General features: G+C 33.5%; 3 protein-coding genes across 3 annotated transcripts; all 3 read left to right on the top strand.

Annotated features, from left to right (window-relative positions):
- The first annotated feature begins 983 nt into the window (after positions 1-983).
- LOC147790143 (exopolygalacturonase-like) lies at positions 984-2,775 on the top strand. Its single transcript, XM_087128337.1, has 4 exons — positions 984-1,197; positions 1,283-1,585; positions 1,691-2,209; positions 2,294-2,775. Exons 1-4 carry the CDS (start codon positions 1,063-1,065, stop codon positions 2,555-2,557), a joined length of 1,221 nt encoding a protein of 406 aa, XP_086984463.1. The 5' UTR covers positions 984-1,062; the 3' UTR covers positions 2,558-2,775.
- A 7,304-nt stretch (positions 2,776-10,079) lies between these two features.
- On the top strand, positions 10,080-11,871 carry LOC147790142 (exopolygalacturonase-like). Its single transcript, XM_087128336.1, has 4 exons — positions 10,080-10,293; positions 10,379-10,681; positions 10,787-11,305; positions 11,390-11,871. The coding sequence occupies exons 1-4, from the start codon at positions 10,159-10,161 to the stop codon at positions 11,651-11,653; spliced, it is 1,221 nt and encodes a 406-aa protein (XP_086984462.1). The 5' UTR covers positions 10,080-10,158; the 3' UTR covers positions 11,654-11,871.
- Positions 11,872-19,163: 7,292 nt separating this feature from the next.
- LOC111782526 (exopolygalacturonase-like) lies at positions 19,164-20,952 on the top strand. The gene is made up of 4 exons (XM_087128204.1): positions 19,164-19,374; positions 19,460-19,762; positions 19,868-20,386; positions 20,471-20,952. Exons 1-4 carry the CDS (start codon positions 19,240-19,242, stop codon positions 20,732-20,734), a joined length of 1,221 nt encoding a protein of 406 aa, XP_086984330.1. The 5' UTR covers positions 19,164-19,239; the 3' UTR covers positions 20,735-20,952.
- The last annotated feature ends 2,187 nt before the right edge of the window (positions 20,953-23,139 follow it).

The following is a 23,139-nucleotide window of genomic DNA, read 5'->3' as shown; positions in this document are numbered from 1 at the left end:
TTCATTGAAAAAAGGAACAAGAACAGCTTAAGGAGGTAGAGGGAACCCTGCCCAAACACTACATGGTGGCACAAATCGAAGATGGAGACCTATTTTCTGCAAGAGACCGCATAAAGATCCAAAAAAACACAGCTGAAGGGGAGCTTGATCAAACCAAGTGTACTCCGCATAACGTATCACAAGCAACCCTACAACTCCATTCATCCGGAATAATTGAGAAAACCACAGATAAAATTCTATACCTTTAAATGTCCCAAATGATAATTGATAGTGAATGAATGCGATTCTAGAGCGGATTCTAAAAAATAGATTACAAATTCTCTAGAGCTGATTATGAAAAACATACGGCAAGTGCGCCCAATAGAATGTATCAATCACCTAACAAGACATGTGAAGAATTGAGAGAAAATTGGATCGAGGGTTTGTCCATTAGGATTGGAAATGGACAAGCCCGACTAAGCAATTTGGGCATGGACGGGCCTCGACGGACCAATATTGCTGAAAAATGACTAAAGAAATTTATTTCCATCACATCGTTTTAATATATTTTTGATACACGCTAATAACAATAAAATCAAAAATATTTATTCTCATCGATATATTTCTGGGAGAAAAAGAGGAAAACTTGTGAGATAGGAATAAACGTAAGAAAAGTATGGAGTAATAGTTTGAAAACTAATATTTTTTTTTATTATTATTTTAAAGAATTTTTTGATAAAGTGTTTGGGGATAATTTTTTTTTTTTTTTTTTTTTTTTGTGGTGGTTCATTTGTTGAAAATTGTGGTATGTACATTTATCTAGTATAGAAATTTAATAAAGGAATTACGCTGGAGCTAGACCAGTCCTCCATCATTTAAGGTAAAACTAATTATAGGGCCTACCTTAAACCACATACTTATTTTTTAACAAATTTAGGTAGTTTGAATTGGTTTTTGTGTTAGGTATATAAAGAGAGTTTGAGTTGGTGAATGCATTCAAATCAATTGTTATTTCTAAGAAGTTTGGGAACTTGAACCAAAAGAAAATAAGGCAAAGTAGAAGAGACAAGTGAACTAGAAAGGATGGGATTGATATCAAAGTTTATGGCATTAATACCACTACTGCTATTGTTGGTGGCTAATGCTACCGCTGATGCTACTAGCGGTGTTTTTGATATTACAAAATTTGGTGCCAAACCTAATGCTGATGTTACTCAAGTACGTGTATATTTGTTTAAGTTGATAAACTAAAATTTCATTTTGTATAAAATATTTCTCTCAAATGAAATGGTTGAATTCACAGGCTTTAGCAGATGCATGGAAGGAAGCATGTGCGTCGGCTACTCCAAGTAAAGTATTAGTTCCAAAAGGAACTTATCAATTAGGAGAATCCAGGCTCAAAGGTCCATGTAAAAGTCCTATCGAGCTTCTAGTTGAAGGAACATTACAAGCTTCTCCTACCGACACGGAAGGAGATGGGTTGCTTGTTATGGAATACGTCGATCATTTGACATTGGCTGGTACTGGAGTTTTCGATGGCCAAGGAAAAGCTGGTTGGGAAAAGAATGATTGCCACCTGAAGAAAGAATGCAAAAAGCTTCCCATGGTAAATGCTCGTACTACTTTAATTATAGAAAGAACCCATAATCTGGGTTAGCATTATATGTTTTAACACGGGAGTGTTTTTTCTTTGTTTGTTTAAAATGAGCAGAATTTGAAGTTCAATTTCATCACAAATTCGATAGTGAAGGACATAACTTCATTGGATAGCAAGAATTTTCATATCAATGTTTTGGCCGGCAAGAATCTTACCTTCGATCACCTGAAAATTACTGCACCAGAGCATAGTCCCAACACCGATGGAATTCACATGGGTGATTCAGAAGACGTTTACATTCTCAATACCGCAATCGCAACGGGAGATGATTGTATATCTGTAGGATACACTAACAGAAAAATAACCATTAGTGATGTTACTTGCGGACCGGGACATGGCATTAGCATAGGCAGCTTGGGCAAGTATAAAACTGAAAAAGAAGTGGTAGGAGTTACAGTGAAGAAATGCAAATTAATCGGTACTACAAATGGTGTCAGGATCAAATCATGGCCAGATTCTGCCGTCTCATACCCAGCCTCTGACATGCATTTTGAAGATATTGAAATGGAAAATGTTGCCAACCCTATCATCATAGATCAAGAATATTGTCCATGGAATCAATGCAACCGAAAGGTGTGTATTAAATTCGAACCTCGTTGGTTTCCAACTTATTTTCTTTTGAACAAGTATTAATTAATGTTTGTTTTGAACATCCAGGTTCCATCAACAATTAAGATTAGCAAAGTTAGTTTCAAGAATATCAGGGGCACATCTTCTACTCCCGTTGCAGTCAAACTTGTTTGCAGTAAAAGTCATCCATGTGAGGATGTGGAAATTGCTGATATTGACCTCACTTATAGTGGTAAAGAAGGGCCAATTGTGTCTGAGTGTGCAAATGTGAAACCGACCGTTTCTGGAAAGCAAAACCCTCCCATCTGTGCTAAACCAGCGCCACCTGAAACCACTCCGTCAACTGATTGAATAATCTTTTAACGCCGACAAATGTTTCAATCATTTTTATTTTAGCTTTCAAAATTCGGTTTACAACATGCCACGATGTTGGGCCTGTTTTCAATAATTGTATTTTTTTACATTTAGGAGAAACAATACTTAACGATTCTATTTTTCTACTGTACTAAAGTCGCTACCACATAATTGACATTGCTTTGAAGGAGGAGAAGATCATGAATTCAGTATCACACTGTTCGTGGAGGTTCCTTAGAATGGAAAAGTTACAAATGGAAAGTAATTAAAATTTATATCTAATAAATAATTTTAAAATCACGGCAAATATAGATTTATGGAACACCATTAAAATTTCAAAACCAAGTGTACCGTTTATAAAAATAAATATTAAGGACAAAGGGTCCATTTATAATTTAATTCAAAGTAAACTATTATTGGAATTAACTTAGAAAACATGTGTGTAGCAATCTAGAAAGATCTAGAGAGGACAAGAGTAATAAAGGAAAATAAAATCATAGATATTTCATTAGTTCATAAGAATAAGTACCAAATTAATCAAAGATATCAAGAAAAAGGCTATCCTTATAAGAAGAGTTTTGCTGAATCCATTGCAATGCATCAAAAACGAATGAAAATAGAACCAACAATCATTATGATTTGTTTGTTTCGGAAAATATCTTATCATTACGATTTGCTTGTTTTGGAAAATATCTTATCCCAGAGGGCGTAGAGAGTTCAGAATCCTAATTTGAATAGAAATGATGTCCATAGAAATACAGGATTTTAAGATGTAAATAAGGTAAACACTAGTTTTAGATTAAAAAAAAAAAAAAAAGCAAACATGTTGATAGATATAAAAACAATTCTAGAAAGAGTTGAAATATTTCTGAAACAACTTAAAAAGGGGAGGGATTATTTGTGAACGTATCAAAATTTTGTTGGGTATTTTGCTGATTTGAAAGGGAGAAGTACTTTGGGAGCCTCCATTGGTCACTAAAATGTAATTTTGTTGGGTATTTTGCTGATTTGAAAGGGAGAAGTACTTTGGGAGCCTCCATTGGTCACTAAAATGTCAGCTTATTAGTAGAAAAGCTTTGACGAGGATGAAGATCGACTCGAGAAGCCTCGACCATGAGAGGCCCCTACTCTCTCTAGTCAAAATGTTAGTGTTTGATGATTTAGAATAAAATGTCGAAGAAAAGGAGTGTATGAAACAGTAAAAATGTGCTTAAAATCAAAACCCTAATCCGGGACGTTTGAAGCATGTGCTAAAAAAAACTGAGTGACGATCGATGTTTTTTGAAAGTTTCCTTAGGAATGATCAAGCTTGATGATTTAGAATAAAATGTCGAAGAAAAGGAGTGTATAAAACAGTAAAATCGTGCTTAAAATCGAAACCCTAATCCGGAACGTTTCAAGCACGTGCTAAAAAACTGAGTAACGGTCGATGTTTCTTTGTAATTTTCTGAGAAAATGATCAAGCTTGACGATTTAGAATGGAATGACGAAAAAAAAAAAACAAAACAAAAAAGGAGTGTATAAAACAGTAAAAAAAAAGTGTTTAAAATCGAAACCCTAATTTTCGACATTCTATTATAAATCATCAAGGTTGATCATTCACCAAGAAAATTTCGTAAAACATCAACCGTTACTCAGTATTTTTAGCACGTGCTTCAAAAGTCCCGAATTAAGTTTTTCGAAATTCTCTTGGGGAATTTTCAACCTTGATGATTTAGAATAGAATGTCGAAGAAAAGGAGCGTATAAAACAGCAAAAAGTGTTTAAAATCGAAACCCCAAGTTTATTACCATTTCCTACATTTTCGACCCTTCTAAAGTTGTTTCTGACCTTATTGATGGCATTTTAAGTCGGTAAGACTCCTATTTGCTCAAATTTTGATATTTTTTTTTTAGCTAAAACTAGGAGTAATCAATATGTTTAGCTAAACTAAGTTCAATAATATGTCCTAAGAACACCGATAAAATAGTTAGGGAATCAAGGCTAAACAAGTAAGTGACTCTACCTTTGTTGGTTGGAAGGATTGTATGATGAAGAGGCATGCCTGCCCTTTGGCCCCCTACATGCACAGAATTAGGAATGTTATGCGATTTTAAGTATGTTATGTGATGACCTATGATGCCATGGTACGATTGTGTGTGATGCCATGCTACGTCATGATATGTAATGCCATGTGAAGCCATGTTATGAATGTGTGTGATATAAGTCATGATAAGTACTATTCATACATGATTCATGTGTGTACCATGACATGAATGAAGGGAAAAACGAAATGATTCTTATTATATGCTATGATTTTAAGCTATGGGGACCTCGTGCATTTATCAATGTCATGTGCATAAGGATATTTCCTCGTTATGTTATGTTAGTACAGACGCGTACCTTCGATATTTTTGTTCATCATCATATCATGTGAGCCTTTCACTCTGTGGTGTCCGGCGACGCATTAGCATGTTTAGCTCGATGAAGCCAGACCCAGGGGTACGTATACGAGTCCGCCTGCTAGGTCCATGTGTGCGTGCGTGGGCCGTGTATGTGGAAGTACCACACATCCAACCCTACCTATACTGGAAGGAACGCAAGCTCATGATACGTTGTTTTAAAAGATAGGTTCCATCATGTATGTGTATGTTTGCATTACCGGACTCCAACAATGAGGTTACTTACAGAGTATTTACTAAAATACTCAAGCTACATGCTACCCTTATGTTTCATGTAAAGGTAAAGCGTCCATGCACGGATAACGATGAATGCTGGAATGGTCATGGAAGCTGAGATAGGACGGTAGTATGCATTGTTTTCAATTAATAGTTCCATAGGTAGCTTTCCATTTTCATACTAAAAATCTATGTTAATGTTTTATTTTGACGATGTTATTATTTTTATTTACTGTTTTAGATTAAACATATAAGTTCATGGCTTCGTATAAAATGTTTTGTTTAGATTTTCGCATATGTTATTAAAGGCATGCACGTAATGACGTCCGTGATCTAGATAAGAAAATTAGGGGCATTACACTATTACTTGGACAAATTAGATTAACCTCATAAACCTTAGTTCCTCCAACTACCATTTCATTTATGTTGGTTAAATTGATTTATTAAAGTTAATTATGAGGTTTTTAAAATAATTAAAAAAACTAATCCAACTCCGAGTCTATTTAATGTATGGTCTGACTAAGTCAACTCAAACTTCTAAGCCGAGATATTTCCTTTCCATCAACTAAAATACCCTAATCTATCTAAAACCATCTATAGAGTTTCGTTATAGTCCACTTTTATTTTAAGTTCGTTATTATTAATTATTATATTAATGAATGAAAGTAATTTTAAGCCATGTTTTTAATTCTATCACAAACTAATTTACTTTAAGAATAATCTTGATATTTTACTATTTTCAACTGTCTAAAACAAAAGATTATCGGTAATGCCCCTAATTTTTTTAGGTTAATTAGTGACGTTACCCTAGCATGCTTCAATCGTACAATAAATCTAGAGTTGCACTCCTCTACGCTGCACGACAAGTTGTGTCCTAGATGAAATTATTACTAGATCCTTTAAGAGCTGATTGTAATTATGGTTAGGTCAAAAGTTTGTTTTGCCCTTGTAACGTAACTAAGCACCAAAAATTCTTGAAAGAACAATTGTTCATGATCCAACCAAGATAAGAGGGTAGGGACCTTTATTCAAGTTCTCATGTCATCACTTAGAAAACTACTCATCTACCTACTTTATATGAAAATAAGTGAATTACATCTCATAAGACATGTTCTCAACTCTCTGTTTGTTTAATCTCTAAAATGGAAGACATATTGAATTGGTTATGAAAGTTGTTCTCACCTTACAAATCAAATGATAAACCGTAGGAGTTCGTAACTCACTTGTAATTAAGATCGAGTTGCATATAATCATACGGTAAAATATTAATCTTCTCAAGTAAAAAATTTATATAAAAAAAAAAAAAAAAAAGATAAATTATTCTGGCTCAGTCCTACACAAACTCATTCTTCAAGATATCTCTACTCATATTTTCACTCGAAAGGCTTTGATCAAATAATTTGTAACAATTACAAAGTAACTCATATCAACACTGATGTCAGAATAAGTACCCAACTTTATCCATATTTTATAAATAATTTATATTACTACTTAAACATGATCTTTCTGTGTGCCGACCAACTTTCAATTTTTCATATAATGGATAATGTTAAACGGTAAATAAAAAATTTAAAATTAAATTATTAATTACGGGATTTTAAGACATAAATTCTCATGACATTTCTTTGGATTAAACACTAAGCTTATGCACGTTGGAACTAGTTGATCTATAATGTTTATTAGTCATTCCTGTTTTCTTGGAGATACACTATAGATTTAACGGGCTGATATATTGATAAAACTATCCTTTCTCATCTTCATCTGCACCACCTCCCACCAACACATATCTATTTGGAACAAATAGTTCGTCAACAATTATTACTTACAAAGTTTTGCTAACTCTACGAAAAATATATTCTTAACGTGTTAGATTAATCTGATTAGACATGAATTTACTAGCACTTTGATAACGTTGGAACATGGGAATAGTAACATATGAAATGCTCTAATGCAACGCCTACCATAATAAACTTGTTACAAATGTCTAAAAGTTATTTTAACTGAGAATGGTAACTTAGATTATTTTATTTCTAATAGATTTAAATTACTTATGTTTATTCATTTTCAATAGGTCAATTTTGGTCCGAGGGGATCATCTTAATCTGTTCATTTTCATTTTCTATCTCACACTCCTTTAAATATAGTCTATATGTATTAAATGAATTCTATTATGTATAAAATGTAGGTCAAAATTTTGCAAACAGAAATTCAAGTAGTCGTATTTAAAAAGTATATAGACCAAAATGAACCAAATTTAAAAATACAAGAACAAAAAACAACGAACATTTATAACGTAGAGATATTAAAATGATCAAATGTCAAAAGGGATCCATATAGTAGTTTAACCATACATGTCTAATATCTATGTTGAATAAAAAAAAAATGGTATTAATTCTATAAAATTGGCTACTCTTTGTAAGGTAGTAACTCAGCTTTGTATGGAGTAATGTGGATCTATACATACGAAGAAACCAACTAATTATGCTCGGAAATTAATCTCAAAATTTTGTTTGTTTAGTTAATTTTTAGATTCTAAAAAAAAAAAAAAAGTTTAATAGATCTAGCTTATAAATATTTGAACTTTCCATTTGTGTTTAATAAAACTCGAACAAAGTTGAATTTTTAAAAATTATATGATATGTGAAATATAAATTTAATACAATATCCGCCTTACTCGAAAGTTTGATTCACTGTTCTTACTATTGACACAAATTACGGGTCTAGGTAGGATCCCTAAGTCTCCAACTCGACTACACAGTCATCTCGATCACATTGCTTCACATTTATCTAGAAAGAAAAATTAAAGATAATTTTGATGAGTAATTAATTTACTCCTAACTTGCAAACTTATCATTAACAAATTTTATGATTTTTTTGAAATATTTTAAGTTTTATTCACAATGGGTTATTTTTAGGTTTTTGGTCGGGATAGGGTCCTCCCTCCAACCATTACCTTGGCTCCTAGTCTCATCTACTAGGACCTCTCTATTGATATTAAGGTGTTCTAGCAACCTTAAGTTTTATTTATTGGCTCTATTTATGTTTACTACAAATTTTAGACTCGTATGCAAGGCTCACTCTCGGTCAAATATGGTTTGTCTGCTAAACTCTCTGGTCAGAAATATTCATTGTTCCCAACTTGGCACACATCGCATTGGTCACGGGTTTTGCAGGGATTAGTAGACTAAGAATACTCATTCACATCTCCACATCGTAAATAGTTCATAAGCATAAACTAGAGTCATACATCATACTTACTAATCACGATTCTCAAATATGCTCACATTTTATGCATGGATTCATGATTATTATTATTATTATTATTTAACTCATGCCATTTACATACATTCAACGCCTTTATCTCTTAATTCCATGGTAACATGCTTGTTTAGGAGCTTCGATATACTACTTACATGAATCGTCAATTCCTTTGCTTTCATAATGGTTCATAATATGGTAATTTCGTCACAAATTCTCTTAATTTGACCTATATCTAATGATTTTCAAAGTTAGTATAAGCTAATATTGATAAAACAGGTCAAAAGGAGTTGAACATAACGAGCGGAAACTTGAAATAAGCCTCCACCACCCACATGCGTACTACACTCGTTGACCCACATGTCCCACTCCTTGGTTACTCGCACCTCCATGTGCGCGTGAAGCCTATGCACTGATGCGTCGTTCAACCGCGAAATAGCCTGAAATTCCAATTTTTTTTTTCATCATTTAATTCCATACCCCTTACATGATATCCACTGACTTCATAATTCACGGTGGGTTATCATCCCAGAAAGGAAAATAATATCTTTGAGGATAACACCATTGGGCTCAATTTTGCTTCTTTTCTTGTTTCCGTTAGAAAAGAAACTTTAAGGGAATTCATTGAAAAAAGGAACAAGAACAGCTTAAGGAGGTAGAGGGAACCCTGCCCAAACACTACATGGTGGCACAAATCGAAGATGGAGACCTATTTTCTGCAAGAGACCGCATAAAGATCCAAAAAAACACAGCTGAAGGGGAGCTTGATCAAACCAAGTGTACTCCGCATAACGTATCACAAGCAACCCTACAACTCCATTCATCCGGAATAATTGAGAAAACCACAGATAAAATTCTATACCTTTAAATGTCCCAAATGATAATTGATAGTGAATGAATGCGATTCTAGAGCGGATTCTAAAAAATAGATTACAAATTCTCTAGAGCTGATTATGAAAAACATACGGCAAGTGCGCCCAATAGAATGTATCAATCACCTAACAAGACATGTGAAGAATTGAGAGAAAATTGGATCGAGGGTTTGTCCATTAGGATTGGAAATGGACAAGCCCGACTAAGCAATTTGGGCATGGACGGGCCTCGACGGACCAATATTGCTGAAAAATGACTAAAGAAATTTATTTCCATCACATCGTTTTAATATATTTTTGATACACGCTAATAACAATAAAATCAAAAATATTTATTCTCATCGATATATTTCTGGGAGAAAAAGAGGAAAACTTGTGAGATAGGAATAAACGTAAGAAAAGTATGGAGTAATAGTTTGAAAACTAATATTTTTTTTTATTATTATTTTAAAGAATTTTTTGATAAAGTGTTTGGGGATAATTTTTTTTTTTTTTTTTTTTTTTTTGTGGTGGTTCATTTGTTGAAAATTGTGGTATGTACATTTATCTAGTATAGAAATTTAATAAAGGAATTACGCTGGAGCTAGACCAGTCCTCCATCATTTAAGGTAAAACTAATTATAGGGCCTGCCTTAAACCACATACTTATTTTTTAACAAATTTAGGTAGTTTGAATTGGTTTTTGTGTTAGGTATATAAAGAGAGTTTGAGTTGGTGAATGCATTCAAATCAATTGTTATTTCTAAGAAGTTTGGGAACTTGAACCAAAAGAAAATAAGGCAAAGTAGAAGAGACAAGTGAACTAGAAAGGATGGGATTGATATCAAAGTTTATGGCATTAATACCACTACTGCTATTGTTGGTGGCTAATGCTACCGCTGATGCTACTAGCGGTGTTTTTGATATTACAAAATTTGGTGCCAAACCTAATGCTGATGTTACTCAAGTACGTGTATATTTGTTTAAGTTGATAAACTAAAATTTCATTTTGTATAAAATATTTCTCTCAAATGAAATGGTTGAATTCACAGGCTTTAGCAGATGCATGGAAGGAAGCATGTGCGTCGGCTACTCCAAGTAAAGTATTAGTTCCAAAAGGAACTTATCAATTAGGAGAATCCAGGCTCAAAGGTCCATGTAAAAGTCCTATCGAGCTTCTAGTTGAAGGAACATTACAAGCTTCTCCTACCGACACGGAAGGAGATGGGTTGCTTGTTATGGAATACGTCGATCATTTGACATTGGCTGGTACTGGAGTTTTCGATGGCCAAGGAAAAGCTGGTTGGGAAAAGAATGATTGCCACCTGAAGAAAGAATGCAAAAAGCTTCCCATGGTAAATGCTCGTACTACTTTAATTATAGAAAGAACCCATAATCTGGGTTAGCATTATATGTTTTAACACGGGAGTGTTTTTTCTTTGTTTGTTTAAAATGAGCAGAATTTGAAGTTCAATTTCATCACAAATTCGATAGTGAAGGACATAACTTCATTGGATAGCAAGAATTTTCATATCAATGTTTTGGCCGGCAAGAATCTTACCTTCGATCACCTGAAAATTACTGCACCAGAGCATAGTCCCAACACCGATGGAATTCACATGGGTGATTCAGAAGACGTTTACATTCTCAATACCGCAATCGCAACGGGAGATGATTGTATATCTGTAGGATACACTAACAGAAAAATAACCATTAGTGATGTTACTTGCGGACCGGGACATGGCATTAGCATAGGCAGCTTGGGCAAGTATAAAACTGAAAAAGAAGTGGTAGGAGTTACAGTGAAGAAATGCAAATTAATCGGTACTACAAATGGTGTCAGGATCAAATCATGGCCAGATTCTGCCGTCTCATACCCAGCCTCTGACATGCATTTTGAAGATATTGAAATGGAAAATGTTGCCAACCCTATCATCATAGATCAAGAATATTGTCCATGGAATCAATGCAACCGAAAGGTGTGTATTAAATTCGAACCTCGTTGGTTTCCAACTTATTTTCTTTTGAACAAGTATTAATTAATGTTTGTTTTGAACATCCAGGTTCCATCAACAATTAAGATTAGCAAAGTTAGTTTCAAGAATATCAGGGGCACATCTTCTACTCCCGTTGCAGTCAAACTTGTTTGCAGTAAAAGTCATCCATGTGAGGATGTGGAAATTGCTGATATTGACCTCACTTATAGTGGTAAAGAAGGGCCAATTGTGTCTGAGTGTGCAAATGTGAAACCGACCGTTTCTGGAAAGCAAAACCCTCCCATCTGTGCTAAACCAGCGCCACCTGAAACCACTCCGTCAACTGATTGAATAATCTTTTAACGCCGACAAATGTTTCAATCATTTTTATTTTAGCTTTCAAAATTCGGTTTACAACATGCCACGATGTTGGGCCTGTTTTCAATAATTGTATTTTTTTACATTTAGGAGAAACAATACTTAACGATTCTATTTTTCTACTGTACTAAAGTCGCTACCACATAATTGACATTGCTTTGAAGGAGGAGAAGATCATGAATTCAGTATCACACTGTTCGTGGAGGTTCCTTAGAATGGAAAAGTTACAAATGGAAAGTAATTAAAATTTATATCTAATAAATAATTTTAAAATCACGGCAAATATAGATTTATGGAACACCATTAAAATTTCAAAACCAAGTGTACCGTTTATAAAAATAAATATTAAGGACAAAGGGTCCATTTATAATTTAATTCAAAGTAAACTATTATTGGAATTAACTTAGAAAACATGTGTGTAGCAATCTAGAAAGATCTAGAGAGGACAAGAGTAATAAAGGAAAATAAAATCATAGATATTTCATTAGTTCATAAGAATAAGTACCAAATTAATCAAAGATATCAAGAAAAAGGCTATCCTTATAAGAAGAGTTTTGCTGAATCCATTGCAATGCATAAAAAACGAATGAAAATAGAACCAACAATCATTATGATTTGTTTGTTTCGGAAAATATCTTATCATTACGATTTGCTTGTTTTGGAAAATATCTTATCCCAGAGGGCGTAGAGAGTTCAGAATCCTAATTTGAATAGAAATGATGTCCATAGAAATACAGGATTTTAAGATTTGAATAGAAATGATGTCCATAGAAATACAGGATTTTAAGATGTAAATAAGGTAAACACTAGTTTTAGATTAAAAAAAAAAAAAAAAAAAGCAAACATGTTGATAGATATAAAAACAATTCTAGAAAGAGTTGAAATATTTGTGAAACAACTTAAAAAGGGGAGGGATTATTTGTGAGCGTATCAAAATTTTGTTGGGTATTTTGCTGATTTGAAAGGGAGAAGTACTTTGGGAGCCTCCATTGGTCACTAAAATGTCAGCTTATTAGTAGAAAAGCTTTGACGAGGATGAAGATCGACTCGAGAAGCCTCGACCATGAGAGGCCCCTACTCTCTCTAGTCAAAATGTTAGTGTTTGATGATTTAGAATAAAATGTCGAAGAAAAGGAGTGTATGAAACAGTAAAAATGTGCTTAAAATCAAAACCCTAATCCGGGACGTTTGAAGCATGTGCTAAAAAAAACTGAGTGACGATCGATGTTTTTTGAAAGTTTCCTTAGGAATGATCAAGCTTGATGATTTAGAATAAAATGTCGAAGAAAAGGAGTGTATAAAACAGTAAAATCGTGCTTAAAATCGAAACCCTAATCCGGAACGTTTCAAGCACGTGCTAAAAAACTGAGTAACGGTCGATGTTTCTTTGTAATTTTCTGAGAAAATGATCAAGCTTGACGATTTAGAATGGAATGACGAAAAAAAAAAAACAAAACAAAAAAGGAGTGTATAAAACAGTAAAAAAAAAGTGTTTAAAATCGAAACCCTAATTTTCGACATTCTATTATAAATCATCAAGGTTGATCATTCACCAAGAAAATTTCGTAAAACATCAACCGTTACTCAGTATTTTTAGCACGTGCTTCATAAGTCCCGAATTAAGTTTTTCGAAATTCTCTTGGGGAATTTTCAACCTTGATGATTTAGAATAGAATGTCGAAGAAAAGGAGTGTATAAAACAGCAAAAAGTGTTTAAAATCGAAACCCCAAGTTTATTACCATTTCCTACATTTTCGACCCTTCTAAAGTTGTTTCTGACCTTATTGATGGCATTTTAAGTCGGTAAGACTCCTATTTGCTCAAATTTTGATATTTTTTTTTTAGCTAAAACTAGGAGTAATCAATATGTTTAGCTAAACTAAGTTCAATAATATGTCCTAAGAACACCGATAAAATAGTTAGGGAATCAAGGCTAAACAAGTAAGTGACTCTACCTTTGTTGGTTGGAAGGATTGTATGATGAAGAGGCATGCCTGCCCTTTGGCCCCCTACATGCACAGAATTAGGAATGTTATGCGATTTTAAGTATGTTATGTGATGACCTATGATGCCATGGTACGATTGTGTGTGATGCCATGCTACGTCATGATATGTAATGCCATGTGAAGCCATGTTATGAATGTGTGTGATATAAGTCATGATAAGTACTATTCATACATGATTCATGTGTGTACCATGACATGAATGAAGGGAAAAACGAAATGATTCTTATTATATGCTATGATTTTAAGCTATGGGGACCTCGTGCATTTATCAATGTCATGTGCATAAGGATATTTCCTCGTTATGTTATGTTAGTACAGACGCGTACCTTCGATATTTTTGTTCATCATCATATCATGTGAGCCTTTCACTCTGTGGTGTCCGGCGACGCATTAGCATGTTTAGCTCGATGAAGCCAGACCCAGGGGTACGTATACGAGTCCGCCTGCTAGGTCCATGTGTGCGTGCGTGGGCCGTGTATGTGGAAGTACCACACATCCAACCCTACCTATACTGGAAGGAACGCAAGCTCATGATACGTTGTTTTAAAAGATAGGTTCCATCATGTATGTGTATGTTTGCATTACCGGACTCCAACAATGAGGTTACTTACAGAGTATTTACTAAAATACTCAAGCTACATGCTACCCTTATGTTTCATGTAAAGGTAAAGCGTCCATGCACGGATAACGATGAATGCTGGAATGGTCATGGAAGCTGAGATAGGACGGTAGTATGCATTGTTTTCAATTAATAGTTCCATAGGTAGCTTTCCATTTTCATACTAAAAATCTATGTTAATGTTTTATTTTGACGATGTTATTATTTTTATTTACTGTTTTAGATTAAACATATAAGTTCATGGCTTCGTATAAAATGTTTTGTTTAGATTTTCGCATATGTTATTAAAGGCATGCACGTAATGACGTCCGTGATCTAGATAAGAAAATTAGGGGCATTACACTATTACTTGGACAAATTAGATTAACCTCATAAACCTTAGTTCCTCCAACTACCATTTCATTTATGTTGGTTAAATTGATTTATTAAAGTTAATTATGAGGTTTTTAAAATAATTAAAAAAACTAATCCAACTCCGAGTCTATTTAATGTATGGTCTGACTAAGTCAACTCAAACTTCTAAGCCGAGATATTTCCTTTCCATCAACTAAAATACCCTAATCTATCTAAAACCATCTATAGAGTTTCGTTATAGTCCACTTTTATTTTAAGTTCGTTATTATTAATTATTATATTAATGAATGAAAGTAATTTTAAGCCATGTTTTTAATTCTATCACAAACTAATTTACTTTAAGAATAATCTTGATATTTTACTATTTTCAACTGTCTAAAACAAAAGATTATCGGTAATGCCCCTAATTTTTTTAGGTTAATTAGTGACGTTACCCTAGCATGCTTCAATCGTACAATAAATCTAGAGTTGCACTCCTCTACGCTGCACGACAAGTTGTGTCCTAGATGAAATTATTACTAGATCCTTTAAGAGCTGATTGTAATTATGGTTAGGTCAAAAGTTTGTTTTGCCCTTGTAACGTAACTAAGCACCAAAAATTCTTGAAAGAACAATTGTTCATGATCCAACCAAGATAAGAGGGTAGGGACCTTTATTCAAGTTCTCATGTCATCACTTAGAAAACTACTCATCTACCTACTTTATATGAAAATAAGTGAATTACATCTCATAAGACATGTTCTCAACTCTCTGTTTGTTTAATCTCTAAAATGGAAGACATATTGAATTGGTTATGAAAGTTGTTCTCACCTTACAAATCAAATGATAAACCGTAGGAGTTCGTAACTCACTTGTAATTAAGATCGAGTTGCATATAATCATACGGTAAAATATTAATCTTCTCAAGTAAAAAATTTATATAAAAAAAAAAAAAAAAAAGATAAATTATTCTGGCTCAGTCCTACACAAACTCATTCTTCAAGATATCTCTACTCATATTTTCACTCGAAAGGCTTTGATCAAATAATTTGTAACAATTACAAAGTAACTCATATCAACACTGATGTCAGAATAAGTACCCAACTTTATCCATATTTTATAAATAATTTATATTACTACTTAAACATGATCTTTCTGTGTGCCGACCAACTTTCAATTTTTCATATAATGGATAATGTTAAACGGTAAATAAAAAATTTAAAATTAAATTATTAATTACGGGATTTTAAGACATAAATTCTCATGACATTTCTTTGGATTAAACACTAAGCTTATGCACGTTGGAACTAGTTGATCTATAATGTTTATTAGTCATTCCTGTTTTCTTGGAGATACACTATAGATTTAACGGGCTGATATATTGATAAAACTATCCTTTCTCATCTTCATCTGCACCACCTCCCACCAACACATATCTATTTGGAACAAATAGTTCGTCAACAATTATTACTTACAAAGTTTTGCTAACTCTATGAAAAATATATTCTTAACGTGTTAGATTAATCTGATTAGACATGAATTTACTAGCACTTTGATAACGTTGGAACATGGGAATAGTAACATATGAAATGCTCTAATGCAACGCCTACCATAATAAACTTGTTACAAATGTCTAAAAGTTATTTTAACTGAGAATGGTAACTTAGATTATTTTATTTCTAATAGATTTAAATTACTTATGTTTATTCATTTTCAATAGGTCAATTTTGGTCCGAGGGGATCATCTTAATCTGTTCATTTTCATTTTCTATCTCACACTCCTTTAAATATAGTCTATATGTATTAAATGAATTCTATTATGTATAAAATGTAGGTCAAAATTTTGCAAACAGAAATTCAAGTAGTCGTATTTAAAAAGTATATAGACCAAAATGAACCAAATTTAAAAATACAAGAACAAAAAACAACGAACATTTATAACGTAGAGATATTAAAATGATCAAATGTCAAAAGGGATCCATATAGTAGTTTAACCATACATGTCTAATATCTATGTTGAATAAAAAAAAAAACTGCATACAAAAATGGTATTAATTCTATAAAATTGGCTACTCTTTGTAAGGTAGTAACTCAGCTTTTTATGGAGTAATGTGGATCTATACATACGAAGAAACCAACTAATTATGCTCGGAAATTAATCTCAAAATTTTGTTTGTTTAGTTAATTTTTAGATTCTAAAAAAAAAAAAAAAAGTTTAATAGATCTAGCTTATAAATATTTGAACTTTCCATTTGTGTTTAATAAAACTCGAACAAAGTTGAATTTTTAAAAATTATATGATATGTGAAATATAAATTTAATACAATATCCGCCTTACTCGAAAGTTTGATTCACTGTTCTTACTATTGACACAAATTACGGGTCTAGGTAGGATCCCTAAGTCTCCAACTCGACTACACAGTCATCTCGATCACATTACTTCACATTTATCTAGAAAGAAAAATTAAAGATAATTTTGATGAGTAATTAATTTACTCCTAACTTGCAAACTTATAATTAACAAATTTTATGATTTTTTTGAAATATTTTAAGTTTTATTCACAATGGGTTATTTTTAGGTTTTTGGTCGGGATAGGGTCCTCCCTCCAACCATTACCTTGGCTCCTAGTCTCATCTACTAGGACCTCTCTATTGATATTAAGGTGTTCTAGCAACCTTAAGTTTTATTTATTGGCTCTATTTATGTTTACTACAAATTTTAGACTCGTATGCAAGGCTCACTCTCGGTCAAATATGGTTTGTCTGCTAAACTCTCTGGTCAGAAATATTCATTGTTCCCAACTTGGCACACATCGCATTGGTCACGGGTTTTGCAGGGATTAGTAGACTAAGAATACTCATTCACATCTCCACATCGTAAATAGTTCATAAGCATAAACTAGAGTCATACATCATACTTACTAATCACGATTCTCAAATATGCTCACATTTTATGCATGGATTCATGATTATTATTATTATTATTATTTAACTCATGCCATTTACATACATTCAACGCCTTTATCTCTTAATTCCATGGTAACATGCTTGTTTAGGAGCTTCGATATACTACTTACATGAATCGTCAATTCCTTTGCTTTCATAATGGTTCATAATATGGTAATTTCGTCACAAATTCTCTTAATTTGACCTATATCTAATGATTTTCAAAGTTAGTATAAGCTAATATTGATAAAACAGGTCAAAAGGAGTTGAACATAACGAGCGGAAACTTGAAATAAGCCTCCACCACCCACATGCGTACTACACTCGTTGACCCACATGTCCCACTCCTTGGTTACTCGCACCTCCATGTGCGCGTGAAGCCTATGCACTGATGCGTCGTTCAACCGCGAAATAGCCTGAAATTCCAATTTTTTTTTCATCATTTAATTCCATACCCCTTACATGATATCCACTGACTTCATAATTCACGGTGGGTTATCATCCCAGAAAGGAAAATAATATCTTTGAGGATAACACCATTGGGCTCAATTTTGCTTCTTTTCTTGTTTCCGTTAGAAAAGAAACTTTAAGGGAATTCATTGAAAAAAGGAACAAGAACAGCTTAAGGAGGTAGAGGGAACCCTGCCCAAACACTACATGGTGGCACAAATCGAAGATGGAGACCTATTTTCTGCAAGAGACCGCATAAAGATCCAAAAAAACACAGCTGAAGGGGAGCTTGATCAAACCAAGTGTACTCCGCATAACGTATCACAAGCAACCCTACAACTCCATTCATCCGGAATAATTGAGAAAACCACAGATAAAATTCTATACCTTTAAATGTCCCAAATGATAATTGATAGTGAATGAATGCGATTCTAGAGCGGATTCTAAAAAATAGATTACAAATTCTCTAGAGCTGATTATGAAAAACATACGGCAAGTGCGCCCAATAGAATGTATCAATCACCTAACAAGACATGTGAAGAATTGAGAGAAAATTGGATCAAGGGTTTGTCCATTAGGATTGGAAATGGACAAGCCCGACTAAGCAATTTGGGCATGGACGGGCCTCGACGGACCAATATTGCTGAAAAATGACTAAAGAAATTTTTTTCCATCACATCGTTTTAATATATTTTTGATACACGCTAATAACAATAAAATCAAAAATATTTATTCTCATCGATTTATTTCTGGGAGAAAAAGAGGAAAACTTGTGAGATAGGAATAAACGTAAGAAAAGTATGGAGTAATAGTTTGAAAACTAATATTTTTTTTTTATTATTATTTTAAAGAATTTTTTGATAAAGTGTTTGGGGATAATTTTTTTTTTTTTTTTTTTGTGGTGATTCATTTGTTGAAAATTGTGGTATGTACATTTATCTAGTATAGAAATTTAATAAAGGAATTACGCTCGAGCTAGACCAGTCCTCCATCATTTAAGGTAAAACTAATTATAGGGCCTGCCTTAAACCACATACTTATTTTTTAACAAATTTAGGTAGTTTGAATTGGTTATTTTTGTGTTGGTATATAAAGAGAGTTTGAGTTGGTGAATGCATTCAAATCAATTGTTATTTCTAAGAAGTTTGGGAACTTGAACCAAAAGAAAATAAGGCAAAGTAGAAGAGACAAGTGAACTAGAAAGGATGGGATTGATATCAAAGTTTATGGCATTAATACCACTACTGCTATTGTTGGTGGCTAATGCTACCGCTGATGCTACTAGCGGTGTTTTTGATATTACAAAATTTGGTGCCAAACCTAATGCTGATGTTACTCAAGTACGTGTATATTTGTTTAAGTTGATAAACTAAAATTTCATTTTGTATAAAATATTTCTCTCAAATGAAATGGTTGAATTCACAGGCTTTAGCAGATGCATGGAAGGAAGCATGTGCGTCGGCTACTCCAAGTAAAGTATTAGTTCCAAAAGGAACTTATCAATTAGGAGAATCCAGGCTCAAAGGTCCATGTAAAAGTCCTATCGAGCTTCTAGTTGAAGGAACATTACAAGCTTCTCCTACCGACACGGAAGGAGATGGGTTGCTTGTTATGGAATACGTCGATCATTTGACATTGGCTGGTACTGGAGTTTTCGATGGCCAAGGAAAAGCTGGTTGGGAAAAGAATGATTGCCACCTGAAGAAAGAATGCAAAAAGCTTCCCATGGTAAATGCTCGTACTACTTTAATTATAGAAAGAACCCATAATCTGGGTTAGCATTATATGTTTTAACACGGGAGTGTTTTTTCTTTGTTTGTTTAAAATGAGCAGAATTTGAAGTTCAATTTCATCACAAATTCGATAGTGAAGGACATAACTTCATTGGATAGCAAGAATTTTCATATCAATGTTTTGGCCGGCAAGAATCTTACCTTCGATCACCTGAAAATTACTGCACCAGAGCATAGTCCCAACACCGATGGAATTCACATGGGTGATTCAGAAGACGTTTACATTCTCAATACCGCAATCGCAACGGGAGATGATTGTATATCTGTAGGATACACTAACAGAAAAATAACCATTAGTGATGTTACTTGCGGACCGGGACATGGCATTAGCATAGGCAGCTTGGGCAAGTATAAAACTGAAAAAGAAGTGGTAGGAGTTACAGTGAAGAAATGCAAATTAATCGGTACTACAAATGGTGTCAGGATCAAATCATGGCCAGATTCTGCCGTCTCATACCCAGCCTCTGACATGCATTTTGAAGATATTGAAATGGAAAATGTTGCCAACCCTATCATCATAGATCAAGAATATTGTCCATGGAATCAATGCAACCGAAAGGTGTGTATTAAATTCGAACCTCGTTGGTTTCCAACTTATTTTCTTTTGAACAAGTATTAATTAATGTTTGTTTTGAACATCCAGGTTCCATCAACAATTAAGATTAGCAAAGTTAGTTTCAAGAATATCAGGGGCACATCTTCTACTCCCGTTGCAGTCAAACTTGTTTGCAGTAAAAGTCATCCATGTGAGGATGTGGAAATTGCTGATATTGACCTCACTTATAGTGGTAAAGAAGGGCCAATTGTGTCTGAGTGTGCAAATGTGAAACCGACCGTTTCTGGAAAGCAAAACCCTCCCATCTGTGCTAAACCAGCGCCACCTGAAACCACTCCGTCAACTGATTGAATAATCTTTTAACGCCGACAAATGTTTCAATCATTTTTATTTTAGCTTTCAAAATTCGGTTTACAACATGCCACGATGTTGGGCCTGTTTTCAATAATTGTATTTTTTTACATTTAGGAGAAACAATACTTAACGATTCTATTTTTCTACTGTACTAAAGTCGCTACCACATAATTGACATTGCTTTGAAGGAGGAGAAGATCATGAATTCAGTATCACACTGTTCGTGGAGGTTCCTTAGAATGGAAAAGTTACAAATGGAAAGTAATTAAAATTTATATCTAATAAATAATTTTAAAATCACGGCAAATATAGATTTATGGAACACCATTAAAATTTCAAAACCAAGTGTACCGTTTATAAAAATAAATATTAAGGACAAAGGGTCCATTTATAATTTAATTCAAAGTAAACTATTATTGGAATTAACTTAGAAAACATGTGTGTAGCAATCTAGAAAGATCTAGAGAGGACAAGAGTAATAAAGGAAAATAAAATCATAGATATTTCATTAGTTCATAAGAATAAGTACCAAATTAATCAAAGATATCAAGAAAAAGGCTATCCTTATAAGAAGAGTTTTGCTGAATCCATTGCAATGCATAAAAAACGAATGAAAATAGAACCAACAATCATTATGATTTGTTTGTTTCGGAAAATATCTTATCATTACGATTTGCTTGTTTTGGAAAATATCTTATCCCAGAGGGCGTAGAGAGTTCAGAATCCTAATTTGAATAGAAATGATGTCCATAGAAATACAGGATTTTAAGATGTAAATAAGGTAAACACTAGTTTTAGATTAAAAAAAAAAAAAAAAAGCGAACATGTTGATAGATATAAAAACAATTCTAGAAAGAGTTGAAATATTTCTGAAACAACTTAAAAAGGGGAGGGATTATTTGTGAACGTATCAAAATTTTGTTGGGTATTTTGCTGATTTGAAAGGGAGAAGTACTTTGGGAGCCTCCATTGGTCACTAAAATGTCAGCTTATTAGTAGAAAAGCTTTGACGAGGATGAAGATCGACTCGAGAAGCCTCGACCATGAGAGGCCCCTACTCTCTCTAGTCAAAATGTTAGTGTTTGATGATTTAGAATAAAATGTCGAAGAAAAGGAGTGTATGAAACAGTAAAAATGTGCTTAAAATCAAAACCCTAATCCGGGACGTTTGAAGCATGTGCTAAAAAAAACTGAGTGACGATCGATGTTTTTTGAAAGTTTCCTTAGGAATGATCAAGCTTGATGATTTAGAATAAAATGTCGAAGAAAAGGAGTGTATAAAACAGTAAAATCGTGCTTAAAATCGAAACCCTAATCCGGAACGTTTCAAGCACGTGCTAAAAAACTGAGTAACGGTCGATGTTTCTTTGTAATTTTCTGAGAAAATGATCAAGCTGTACGATTTAGAATGGAATGACGAAAAAAAAAAAACAAAACAAAAAAGGAGTGTATAAAACAGTAAAAAAAAGTGTTTAAAATCGAAACCCTAATTTTCGACATTCTATTATAAATCATCAAGGTTGATCATTCACCAAGAAAATTTCGTAAAACATCAACCGTTACTCAGTATTTTTAGCACGTGCTTCAAAAGTCCCGAATTAAGTTTTTCGAAATTCTCTTGGGGAATTTTCAACCTTGATGATTTAGAATAGAATGTCGAAGAAAAGGAGTGTATAAAACAGCAAAAAGTGTTTAAAATCGAAACCCCAAGTTTATTACCATTTCCTACATTTTCGACCCTTCTAAAGTTGTTTCTGACCTTATTGATGGCATTTTAAGTCGGTAAGACTCCTATTTGCTCAAATTTTGATATTTTTTTTTTAGCTAAAACTAGGAGTAATCAATATGTTTAGCTAAACTAAGTTCAATAATATGTCCTAAGAACACCGATAAAATAGTTAGGGAATCAAGGCTAAACAAGTAAGTGACTCTACCTTTGTTGGTTGGAAGGATTGTATGATGAAGAGGCATGCCTGCCCTTTGGCCCCCTACATGCACAGAATTAGGAATGTTATGCGATTTTAAGTATGTTATGTGATGACCTATGATGCCATGGTACGATTGTGTGTGATGCCATGCTACGTCATGATATGTAATGCCATGTGAAGCCATGTTATGAATGTGTGTGATATAAGTCATGATAAGTACTATTCATACATGATTCATGTGTGTACCATGACATGAATGAAGGGAAAAACGAAATGATTCTTATTATATGCTATGATTTTAAGCTATGGGGACCTCGTGCATTTATCAATGTCATGTGCATAAAGATATTTCCTCGTTATGTTATGTTAGTACAGATGCGTACCTTCGATATTTTTGTTCATCATCATATCATGTGAGCCTTTCACTTTGTGGTGTCTGGCGACGCATTAGCATGTTTAGCTCGATGAAGCCAG

The sequence above is a fragment of the Cucurbita pepo genome, chromosome 11 (assembly GCF_057944985.1).
Source record: "Cucurbita pepo subsp. pepo isolate OVF chromosome 11, ASM5794498v1, whole genome shotgun sequence".
Taxonomy (NCBI): Eukaryota; Viridiplantae; Streptophyta; class Magnoliopsida; order Cucurbitales; family Cucurbitaceae; genus Cucurbita; species Cucurbita pepo.
The sequence above is the reverse complement of the archived record's forward strand: the minus strand, read 5'-3'. Positions and strand labels throughout refer to the sequence as shown.